This window comes from Cervus elaphus, chromosome 20 (genome assembly GCF_910594005.1).
Source record: "Cervus elaphus chromosome 20, mCerEla1.1, whole genome shotgun sequence".
NCBI classification, from domain to species: Eukaryota; Metazoa; Chordata; class Mammalia; order Artiodactyla; family Cervidae; genus Cervus; species Cervus elaphus.
In genome coordinates, this window is record NC_057834.1 from 91050820 (window position 1) to 91063265 (window position 12446).

Below are 12446 nucleotides of genomic sequence, written 5' to 3' on the forward strand. Positions count from 1 at the left end.
TTTTATGTCTTCTATGTATTTTTTTGCAGTAAACATTAGTCATTTGTATCCCTTTTAATTCTTCCCCTGCCCCCTGCCCGCCTTCTAATACCATCACCTTGGGGATTAGGTTTCAACACAAGGACTTGGGGGAGACACGTTTAGTCCATAAGAGGGAGGAAAACGGATGCTATGTGAGTCTTCTCAGGATCCTTTTAATTCACTGTTCCTCTTCATCTTTAGGAGTTGTACAGATGTGCTGTGCTGCATGATCTTCATGCTGTTCATTATGGCCTACATTCTTTTAGGACTTGCAGGTGAGTAAGAACAGGTATAGAAGATATTTAACTTTTACTATTTACATGACTAAGTCAATGTCACATTTTTAACATTAATCATTCCAAAATCCTTCTTATTATTGATTACTGTCTTTTCTGGTGGGAGTATACCTCACCAGAACTCATTGGGTAGGAGATGCAATGAAAAATAAACACAAAGCAGTTTATTCAAAGGCAAGTCTCTAAATTACTTAGATAGATAAAATTATACAAAAGAAAGAAAAACCCTTATAGTTGTTGCTTTTTAATCATTTTTACTTTTGAAATTTTATTAAGCAGCTAATTAGATTCACAATATTATTTACTAATTAGAGTTAGGGACTCTTGATAAAAGTGAAAAAGGAGAGTGAGAAAGCTGGTTTAAAACTCAACATAAAGAAAACTAATATCATGGCATCCAGTCCCATCACTTCATGGCAAATAGATAGGGAAACAATGAAAACAGTGACAGACTTTATTTTCTTGGGCTCCTAAATCACTGCAGATGGTGACTGCAGCCATGAAATTAAAAGATGCTTGCTCCTTGGAAGAAAAGTTATGACTGACCTAGACTGCATATTAAAAAGCAGAGACATTACTTTGCTGACAAAGGTCCATCAAGTCAAAGCTATGGTTTTTCCAGTAATAATGTATGGATATGAGAGTTGGACTATAAAGAAAGCTGAACACCAAAGAACTGATGCTTTTGAATTGTGGTGTTGGAGAAGACTCTTAAGAGTCCCTTGGACAGCAAGGAGATCAAACCAGTCCATCCTAAAGGAAATCAGTCCTGAATATCCACTGGAAGGACTGATGTTGAAGCTGAAACTCCAATACTTTGGCAACCTGATGTGAAGAACTGACTCATTTGAAAAGAAAAGACCCTGATGCTGGGAAAGATTGAAGGCAGGAGGAGAAGGGATGACAGAAGATGAGATGGTTGGATGGCATCACCGACTCGATGGACATGAGTTTGAGTAAGCTCTGGGAGTTGGTGATGGACAGGGAGGCCTGGTGTGCTGCAGTCCATGGGGTCATAAAGAGTCAGACACAACTGAGCAACTGAACTGAATAAGGTTCATGTTACTGTTTACCAATTAGAATTAGAACCTAGATAAATCTAAGTAACATATTACCTTTTCTTTTTATAAGCAAATTATAAAGAAGGAACAATTATTAAGTATTTCACCAAATAGTTTCTTGACATATAAGAAGTCCTATTGTCTTTGCCTACCAGAAAAAGATAGCCTGGGGTTCGTTGTTAGATTAAAGATTTTTCTATGGAAGTGAAAATAAAGAGGACAAATAAAGTCTTTGTTTAGGTTTTTTTTTTTTTTAATAAAAAAAAAGCTACCAAAAAGGATCAATCAGTATGGCAAAGTAAGAGGACATGAAGCTCACCTCCCCCAACAAACACATCAAAATATATGTACATGTGGGACAATTTTCACTGGAAATTGGTAGAAAGACTCCAAGGCTGTTAAGATACACACATAATTGGGTAGGAAGGGGGAAAAAAGGCAATCAGGGCAGGTCGTGTGCTCCTGGGAGCGGACCTCAGAGGACAAGAAAGATCACACAGGTGGACACTCCTGTGAAATAAGCAATGAGGACCACAGATTGAGCACCCCTGTCCTCGGTTTCTATACAGAGAGGACAAGCCCTCTTTGCTGGTTGCAGGACTGCTGGGGTAACAGGATGGCTGTGGGAAGCCTGGACTAGAGCTGTGAGGAGCACTCATGCTAGCTTGCCCCTGAGGCAGGGTGGAGAGAGATATGCTCTAGTGGCTACTGGGTTTCCCATAACTTCCTTAGCATGCACACAAGCTGAGCAAAGGCTTTGGTCCTTCTCATTCCACATCACAATGTATCTTTGGATCTGGAGCAGCAATGAGTGGGTAGAAGACTCGACTGTGGTGTGCAGAGATGACCTAGTCCCTGGGCATACCCTGGGTGAGAGGGTGGCAGCCACTACTGAACTTACTCAAGCAATACATCTCAAGTAGCTCTCAGGTCTCGGACAGCAGCGGCTCCACCACAGCTTATCCTCAATCATGTGCCAAGTGTCCATGTAGCCCAGTGATGTGGTTCAACAAAAGGGTGGGAACGGTGGAGGCTGAGGACAGTGACGTGCTGTGAGGGACAAAGGGGGACTTGCACATCAGGTTGTGTCTGAGCCAAAAAAAGAAAACAGTCGTAGGTGCCTTCACAGGCAGTGTGTCAGAGCTAGCTGGGACCTCCGTCTGCAGACAATGTGAGCAGAGAGCCCTCACAAGCCCCACTTACCTCAGCACTTCCCCACTCTAGGGCAAAGGTCCCAGTGCAGACAGAGGGGAAGACAGACTGAAAGGGAACAGGACCAGCTTGGGCTCAAGCCTCAGGGTGTCAGCTCCAGCAGCTGGGGCTCAGACCCCACCCCTGATTGGACATTGATAGCCACTCAGCAGAGAGAAAGTCCTGCCTCGCACTGGGCTCCAGCTCTAACCCCTCCATCTCTAGTTTCATGGCTGCAGTCACTGTCCATAGTGATTTTGGAGCCCAAGAAAATAAAATCTACCACTGCTTCCACTTTTTCCCCTTTTATTTGCTATGGAGTGATGGGACTGGATCTTAGTTTTTTTGAATGTTGAGTTTCAAGCCAGCTTTTTCAGTCTTCTCTTTCACCCTCATCAAGAGGCTCTTTAGTTTCTCTTCATTTTCTGCCATTAGAGTGGTATCATCTGCATATGTGAGGTTATAGATATTTCTCCTGGAAATCTTTATTCCAGCTTGTGATTCATCCAGCCCAGCATTTTGCTTGATGTACTCTGTATATAAGTTAAATAAGCAGGGTGACAATAGACAGCCTTGTCGTACTCCTTTCCCAATTTTGAACCAGTCCATTGTTCCATGTCCAGTTCTAACTGTTGCTTCGTGACCCACATACAAGCTTCTTAGGAGACAGGTAAGGTGGTCTGGTATTCCTGTCTCTTTAAGAATGTTCCACAGTTTGTTGTGACACACACAGCCTAAGTCTTTAATGTAGTCAATGAAGAAGAAATGCATGTTTTCCTGGAATTCCCTTGCTTTCTGTAGGACCCAGTGAATGTTAACAATTTGATCTCTGGTTGTTCTGCCTTTTCTAAACCCATCTGGAAGTTGTCTGGAGCATCTGGAAGTTCTCGTTCACGTACTGTTGAAACCTAGCTTGAAGGATTTTAAGCATAACTTTATTGGCATGTGAAATGAGCATAAATGTAAGATAGTTTGAACATTCTTTGGCATTACCCTTCTTTGAGATTGGGATGAAAACTGACCTTTTCCAGTCTTGTGGCCACTGCTGAGTTTTCCAAATTTACTGACATATTGAGTGCAACACTTTAACAGCATCATCTTATAGGATTTGAAATAGTTCAGCTGGAATTCCATCACCTCCACTAGCTTTGTTTGTAGTAATGCTTCCCAAGGCCCACTTGACTTCACACTCCAGGGTGTCTGCCTCTAGATGAGTGACTACACCATCACGGTTATCTGGATCACTGAGGCCTTTCTTGTATAGTTCTTCTATGTATTCTTGACACCGCTTCTTAATCTCTTCTGCCTCTGTTAGGTCCTTACCGTTTCTGTCCTTTATCATGCCCATCCTTGCATGAAATGTATCCTTAATATCTCCAATTTTCTTGAAAGATCTCTACCTTTCCCATTCTATTGTTTTCTCTTATTTCTTTGCATTGTTCGCTTAAGAGGGCCTTCATATTGCTCTTTGCTATTCTCTGGAACTCTGCATGTAATTGAGTATATCGTTCCCTTTCTCCCTTGCTTTTCACTTCTCTTCTTTTCTCGGCTATTTGTAAAGCCCTCTGAGACAACCACTTTGCCTTCTTGCATTTCTTTTTCTTTGGGATGATTTTGGTCTCCACCTCCTGTACAATGTTACACACCTCTGTCCATAGTTCTTCAGGCTCTCTGTCTATCGGATCTAATCCCTGGAATCTATTTGTCACTACCACTGTATAATCATAAGGAATTTTATTTAGATCATACCTGAATTCCCTAGTGTTTTTCCCTACTTTCTTCAATTTAAGCCTGAATTTTGCAATGAGGACCCCATGATCTGAGCCACAGTTAACTCCAGGTCTTGTTTTTACTGACTGTGTAGAGGTTCTCCATCTTCAGCTGCAAAGAACATAATCAATCTGATTTTGGTATTGACCATTTGGTGATGTCCATGTGTAGAGTCATCTCTTGTGTTGTTGGAAGAGGCTGTTTGCTATGACCAGTGTGTTCTCTTGACAAAACTAAGTTAGCCTTTGTTCTACTTCATTTTGAACTCTTAAGTGCAAACTTGCATGTTACTCCAGGTATCTCTTGACTTTCTACTTTTACTTTCCAGTCTCCTATGATGAAAAGGACAGCTTTTTTTTAATGTTAGTTCTAGAAGGTCTTGTAGGTTCATAGAACTGGTCAATCAACTTCAGGTTCTTCAGCATCAGTGGTTGGGAAATAGACTTGGATTACTGTGATCTTAAATGGTTTGCCTTAGAATGAACTGAGATCATTTTGTCATTTTTGAGATTGCACCCAAGTACTGCATTTGGACTCATTGTAACTCATTTTGGACTCTCATTATCAAACATGATGAACCTAAAATATACCCACACCAAGACATATCATAATTCAAATGACAGAAGTCAAAAGTAAGAGAGAATGTTAAAGGCAGCAAGAAAAAACAAAGAGTCATATGCAAGGGAATTCTTATAGGCTGTCAGCTGATTTCTCCACAGAAACTTTTCAGGCCAGAAGGAAGTGGCATGATATGTACAGAATGCTGAAGGGAAAATCCTGCAATGTAAAATACTCTAACCAGCAAGATTATCATTTTTAAAAAAGAAATGTTAAAGGCTCTTCTCTAGTGGAAAAAAGTAAGAATCTTAAAGAGAAAATCTCCCTAGGAAAGGTAAATATATAATAAAGACTGATGACCAACCACTTACATAAGCCAACAGGAAGTCTAAAAGACAGACAATTCTAAAGCGACTATAACTATTCTAAACAGTTAAGAGATAAATTTGGCCTTGGAGAACAGAATGAAGCAGGGCAAAGACTAATAGATTTTTGCCAAGAAAACACACTGGTCACAGCAAAGACCCTCTTCCAACAACACAAGAGAAGACTCTACACATGGACATCACCAGATAGTCAACAATGAAATCAGATTGACTATATTCCTTGCAGCCAAAGATGGAGAATCTCTATACAGTCAGCAAAAACAAGACCCGGAGCTGACTGTGGCTCAGATCATGAACTCCTTATTGCTAAATTCAGGATTAAATTGAAGAAAGTAGGGAAAACCACTAGACCATTCAGGTATGACCTAAATCAAATCTCTTATGATTATATAGAGGAAGTGAGAAATAGATTCAAGGGATCAGATCTGATAGACAGAGTGCCTGAAGAACTATGGACAGAGGTTCGGGACATTGTATAGGAGGCAGTGATCAAGACCATTTCCATGGAAAAGAAATGCAAAAAGGCAAAATGGTTGTCTGAGGAGGCCTTTCAAATAGCTGAGAAAAGAAGAGAAGCTAAAGGCAAAGGAGAAAAGGAAAGACATACCCATTTGAATGCAGAGTTCCAAAGAATAGCAAGGAGAGATAAGAAAGCCTTCCTCAGTGATCATTGCAAAGAAATAGAGGAAAACAATAGAATGGGAAAGACCAGAGATCTCTTCAAGAAAGTGGGAGATACCAAGGGAACATTTCATGCAAAGATAGGCACAATAAAGTACAGAAATGGTATGGACCTAACAGAAGCAGAAGATATTAAAAAGAGGTAGCAAGAATACACAGAACTATACAAGAAAGATCTTCATGACCCAGATAGCCAAAATGGTGTGATCACTCACCTAGTGCCAGACATCCTGAAATGTGAAGTCAAGTGGATGCATCACTAGGAACAAAGCTAGTGGAATTCCAGTTAAGCTATTTCAAACCCTAAAAGATGATTCTGTGAAAGTGCTGCACTCAATATGCCAGCAAATTTGGAAAACTCAGCAGTGGCCACAAGACTCGAAAAAGTCAGTTTTCCTTTCAATCCCAAAGAAAGGCAATGCCAAAGAATATTCAAACTATAGCACAATTGCACTAATCTCACATGCTAGTAAAGAAATGCTCAAAATTCTCCAAGACAGGCTTCAACAGTACATGAACTGTGAACTTTCTGATGTTAAGGCTGGATTTAGAAAAGGCAGAGGAACCAGAGGGCAAATTGCCAACGTCTGCTGGATCATCGAAAAAGCAAGAGAGTTCCAGAAAAACATCTATTTCTGCTTTATTGACTATGCCAAAGCCTTTGACTGTGTGGATCACAATAAACTGTGGAAAAGTCTTAAAGAGATAGGAATACCAGAATACCTGACCTGCCTCCTGAGAAATCTGTTTGTAGGTAAAGAAGCAACAGTTAGAACTGGACATGGAACAACAGACTGGTTCCAAATTGGGAAAGGAGTACATCAAGGCTGTATATTGTCACCCTGCTTATTTAGCTTATATGCAGAGTACATCATGTGAAATGCTGGGCTGGATGAAGCACAAGCTGGAATCAAGATTGCTGGGAGGAAATATCAATAACCTCAGATATGCAGATGGCACCACCCTTATGGCAGAAAGTGAAGAAGAACTAAAAAGCCTCTTGATGAAAGTGAAAGAGGAGAGTGAAAAAGTTGGCTTAAAACTCAACATTCAGAAAACTAAGATCATGGCATCTGGTCCCATCACGTCATGGCAAATAGATGGGGAAAAATGTAAACAGTGGCAGACTTTATTTTGGAGGGCTCCAAAATCACTGCAGATGATGACTGCAGCCGTGAAATTAAAAGATGCTTGCTCCTTGTAAGAAAAGTTATGACCAACCTAGACAGCATATTAAAAAGCAGAGACATTACATTGCCAACAAAGGTACATCTAGTCAAAGATGTGGTTTTTCCAGTAGTCATGTATGGATGTCAAAGTTGGACTATAAAGAAAGCTGAATGCCAAAAAATTGATGTTTTTGCACTGTGGTGTTGGAGAATACTTTTGAGAGTCCCTTGGAATGCAAGGAGATCTAACCAGTCAGTCCTAAAGGAAATCAGTCCTGAGTGTTCATTGGAAGGACTGATGCTGAAGCTGAAACTCCAATACTTTAGCTACCTGATGCGAAGAACTGACTCATTTGAAAAGACCCGTATGCTGGGAAAGATTGAAGGCAGGAGGAGAAGGGGATGACAGAGAATGAGATGGCTGGATGGCATCACTGACTAAATGGACATTAGTTTGAGTAAACTCCGGGAGTTGGTGATGGACAGGGAGGTCTGACGTGCTGCAGTGCATGGTGTCTCAAAGAGTCGGACATGACTGAGCGCTGAACTGAACTCAAGAGATAAACATGAAGATGTAAAATATGACATCATAAGCACAAAATGTGGTTGGAGCAGTGAAAAATGTTGATATTTTAGAATGCACTTGATCTTAAATGCCTACCAATTTAAAACAAGTTGATATTATTATAGATCAACATATATGAACCACATAGTAAGCACAAATCAAAAATCTGTAATAGTTCCACAAAAATTTAAAGGAATGGAACACTCACATACTAATAAAGAAGATCACCAAACCCCAAGAGAAGAAACAAAATGAAGAAATATGAACAGAGAATAACTATAAAAACTGGAGAACAAGTAATAAAATGGCTATAAGTACACAACTATCAATAATTACTTTAAATAGGGTTTGGGGTGGGGAGGGTGGTGGGAGGGGGGATCAGGATGGGGAACACATGTAAATCCATGGCTGATTCGTGTCCATGTATGGCAAAAACCACTACAATATTGTAAAGTAATTAGCCTCCAACTATTAAAAATAAATGAAAAAAAAAGTCAATTAACTAAGTGCTCCCGTTAGAAGACACAGGGTGGCTAATTGGATTTTTTTTTTTTTTAATTTTTTTTTTTTCCAGTGGGTTTTGTTATACATTGATATGAATCAGCCATGGATTTACATGTATTCCCAATCCCGATCCCCCCTCCCACCTCCCTCTCCACCCGATTCCTCTGGGTCTTCCCAGTGCACCAGGCCGGAGCACTTGTCTCATGCATCCCACCTGGGCTGGTGATCTGTTTCACCATAGATAGTATACATGCTGTTCTTTTGAAATATCCCACCCTCACATTCTCCCACAAAGTTCAAAAGTCTGTTCTGTATTTCTGTGTCTCTTTTTCTGTTTTGCATATAGGGTTATCGTTATCACCTTTCTAAATTCCATATATATGTGTTAGTATGCTGTAATGTTCTTTATCTTTCTGGCTTACTTCACTCTGTATAATGGGCTCCAGCTTCATCCATCTCATTAGGACTGGTTCAAATGAATTCTTTTTAATGGCTGAGTAATATTCCATGGTGTATATGTACCACAGCTTCCTTATCCATTCATCTGCTGATGGGCATCTAGGTTGCTTCCATGTCCTGGCTATTATAAACAGTGCTGCTATGAACATTGGGGTGCACGTGTCTCTTTCAGATCTGGCTTCCTCAGTGTGTATGCCCAGAAGTGGGATTGCTGGGTCATATGGCAGTTCTATTTCCAGTTTTTTAAGAAATCTCCACACTGTTTTCCATAGCGGCTGTACTAGTTTGCATTCCCACCAACAGTGTAAGAGGGTTCCCTTTTCTCCACACCCTCTCCAGCATTTATTGCTTGTAGACTTTTGGATAGCAGCCATCCTGACTGGCGTGTAATGGTACCTCATTGTGGTTTTGATTTGCATTTCTCTAATAATGAGTGATGTTGAGCATCTTTTCATGTGTTTGTTAGCTATCTGTATGTCTTCTTTGGAGAAATGTCTGTTTAGTTCTTTGGCCCATTTTTTGATTGGGTCATTTATTTTTCTGGAATTGAGCTGCAGGAGTTGCTTGTATATTTTTGAGATTAATCCTTTGTCTGTTTCTTCATTTGCTATTATTTTCTCCCAATCTGAGGGCTGTCTTTTCACCTTGCTTATAGTTTCCTTTGTAGTGCAAAAGCTTTTAAGTTTCATTAGGTCCCATTTGTTTAGTTTTGCTTTTATTTCCAATATTCTGGGCGGTGGGTCATAGAGGATCTTGCTGTGATTTATGTCGGAGAGTGTTTTGCCTATGTTCTCCTCTAGGAGTTTTATAGTTTCTGGTCTTACATTTAGATCTTTAATCCATTTTGAGTTTATTTTTGTGTATGGTGTTAGAAAGTGTTCTAGTTTCATTCTTTTACAAGTGGTTGACCAGTTTTCCCAGCACCACTTGTTAAAGAGGTTGTCTTTTTTCCATTGTCTATCCTTGCCTCCTTTGTCAAAGATAAGGTGTCCATAGGTTCGTGGATTTATCTCTGGGCTTTCTATTCTGTTCCATTGATCTATATTTCTGTCTTTGTGCCAGTACCATACTGTCTTGATGACTGTGGCTTTGTAGTAGAGTCTGAAGTCAGGCAGGTTGATTCCTCCAGTTCCATTCTTCTTTCTCAAGATTATTTTGGCTATTCGAGGTTTTTTGTATTTCCATACAAATTGTGAAATTCTTTGGTCTAGTTCTGTGAAAAATACCGTTGGTAGCTTGATAAGGATTGCATTGAATCTATAGACTGCTTTGGGTAGAATAGCCATTTTGACAATATTGATTCTTCCAATCCATGAACACGGTATGTTTCTCCATCTGTTTGTGTCCTCTTTGATTTCTTTCATCAGTGTTTTATAGTTTTCTATGTATAGGTCCTTTGTTTCTTTAGGTAGATATACTCCTAAGTATTTTATTCTTTTTGTTGCAATGGTGAATGGTATTGTTTCCTTAATTTCTCTTTCTGTTTTTTCATTGTTAGTATATAGGAATGCAAGGGATTTCTGTGTGTTAATTTTATATCCTGCAACTTTACTATATTCGTTGATTAGCTCTAGTAATTTTCTGGTAGAGTCTTTAGGGTTTTCTATATAGAGGATCATGTCATCTGCAAACAGTGAGAGTTTTACTTCTTCTTTTCCTATCTGGATTCCTTTTACTTCTTTTTCTGCTCTGATTGCTGTGGCCAGAACTTCCAACACTATGTTGAATAGTAGTGGTGAGAGTGGGCACCCTTGTCTTGTTCCTGATTTCAGGGGAAATGCCTTCAATTTTTCACCATTGAGGGTGATGCTTGCTGTGGGTTTGTCATATATAGCTTTTATTATGTTGAGGTATGTTCCTTCTATTCCTGCTTTCTGGAGAGTTTTAATCATAAATGAGTGTTGAATTTTGTCAAAGGCTTTCTCTGCATCTATTGAGATAATCATATGGTTTTTATCTTTCAATTTGTTAATGTGGTGTATTACATTGATTGATTTGTGGATATTAAAGAATACTTGCATTCCTGGGATAAAGCCCACTTGGTCATGGTGTATGATTTTTTTAATATGTTGTTGGATTCTGTTTGCTAGAATTTTGTTAAGGATTTTTGCATCTATGTTCATCAGTGATATTGGCCTGTAGTTTTCTTTTTTTGTGGCATCTTTGTCTGGTTTTGGAATTAGGGTGATGGTGGCCTCATAGAATGAGTTTGGAAGCTTACCTTCATCTGCAATTTTCTGGAAGAGTTTGAGTAAGATAGGTGTTAGCTCCTCTCTAAATTTTTGGTAGAATTCAGCTGTGAAGCCATCTGGTCCTGGGCTTTTGTTTGCTGGAAGATTTTTGATGACAGTTTCGATTTCCTTGCTTGTGATGGGTCTGTTAAGATCTTCTATTTCTTCCTGGTTCAGTTTTGGAAAGTTATACTTTTCTAAGAATTTGTCCATTTCATCCAAGTTGTCCATTTTATTGGCATAGAGCTGCTGGTAGTAGTCTCTTATGATCCTTTGTATTTCAGTGTTGTCTGTTGTGATCTCTCCATTTTCATTTCTAATTTTGTTAATTTGGTTTTTCTCTCTTTGTTTCTTAATGAGTCTTGCTAATGGTTTGTCAATTTTGTTTATTTTTTCAAAAAACCAGCTTTTAGCTTTGTTGATTTTTGCTATGGTCTCTTTAGTTTCTTTTGCATTTATTTCTGCCCTGATTTTTAAGATTTCTTTCCTTCTGCTAACTCTGGGGTTCTTCATTTCTTCCTTCTCTAATTGCTTTAGGTGTAGAGTTAGGTTATTTATTTGGTTTTTTTCTTGTTTCTTGATGTAAGCCTGTAATGCTATGAACCTTCCCCTTAGCACTGCTTTTACAGTGTCCCATAGGTTTTGGGTTGTTGTGTTTTCATTTTCATTCATTTCTATACATATTTTGATTTCTTTTTTGATTTCTTCTATGATTTGTTGGTTATTCAGAAGCGTGTTATTTAGCCTCCATATGTTTGAAGTTTTAACAATTTTTTCCTGTAATTGAGATCTAATCTTACTGCACTGTGGTCAGAAAAGATGACTGGAATGATTTCAATTTTTTTGAATTTTCCAAGACCAGATTTATGGCCCAGGATGTGATCTATTCTGGAGAAGGTTCCGTGTGCACTTGAGAAAAAGGTGAAGTTGATTGTTTTGGGGTGAAATGTCCTATAGATATCAATTAGGTCTAGCTGGTCCATTGTGTCATTTAAAGTTTGTGTTTCCTTGTTAATTTTCTGTTTAGTTGATCTATCCATAGTTGTGAGTGGGGTATTAAAGTCTCCCACTATTATTGTGTTACTATTAATTTCCTCTTTCATACTCGTTAGCGTTTGCCGTACATATTGCGGTGCTCCTATGTTGGGTGCATATATATTTATAATTGTTATATCTTCTTCTTTGATTGATCCTTTGATCATTATGTAGTGTCCTTCTTTGTCTCTTTTCACATCCTTTATTTGAAAGTCTATTTTATCTGATATGAGTATTGCGACTCCTGCTTTCTTTTGGTCTCCGTTTGCATGAAATATTTTTTTCCAGCCCTTCACTTTTAGCCTGTATGTGTCTCTTGTTTTGAGGTGGGTCTCTTGTAGACAGCATATATAGGGGTCTTGTTTTTGTATCCATTCAGCCAATCTTTGTCTTTTGGTTGGGGCATTCAACCCATTTACATTTAGGGTAATTATTGATAGGTGTGGTCCCGTTGCCATTTACTTTGTTGTTTTGGGTTCACGTTTATACAACCTTTCTGTATTTCCTGTCTAGAGAAGA

At 39.1% G+C, this 12446-nt stretch overlaps 1 protein-coding gene across 2 annotated transcripts in view; it reads left to right on the top strand.

The window, feature by feature from the left end:
* The window catches only part of SLC44A5 (solute carrier family 44 member 5), a 414133-nt gene that overhangs the window by 296494 nt on the left and 105193 nt on the right, over positions 1–12446 (top strand). For both annotated transcript variants that reach the window (XM_043878476.1, XM_043878477.1), the window contains one exon: positions 223–296. In XM_043878476.1, the coding sequence (XP_043734411.1) occupies positions 223–296 (74 nt within the window). The remainder of the gene's footprint in view (positions 1–222; positions 297–12446) is intronic.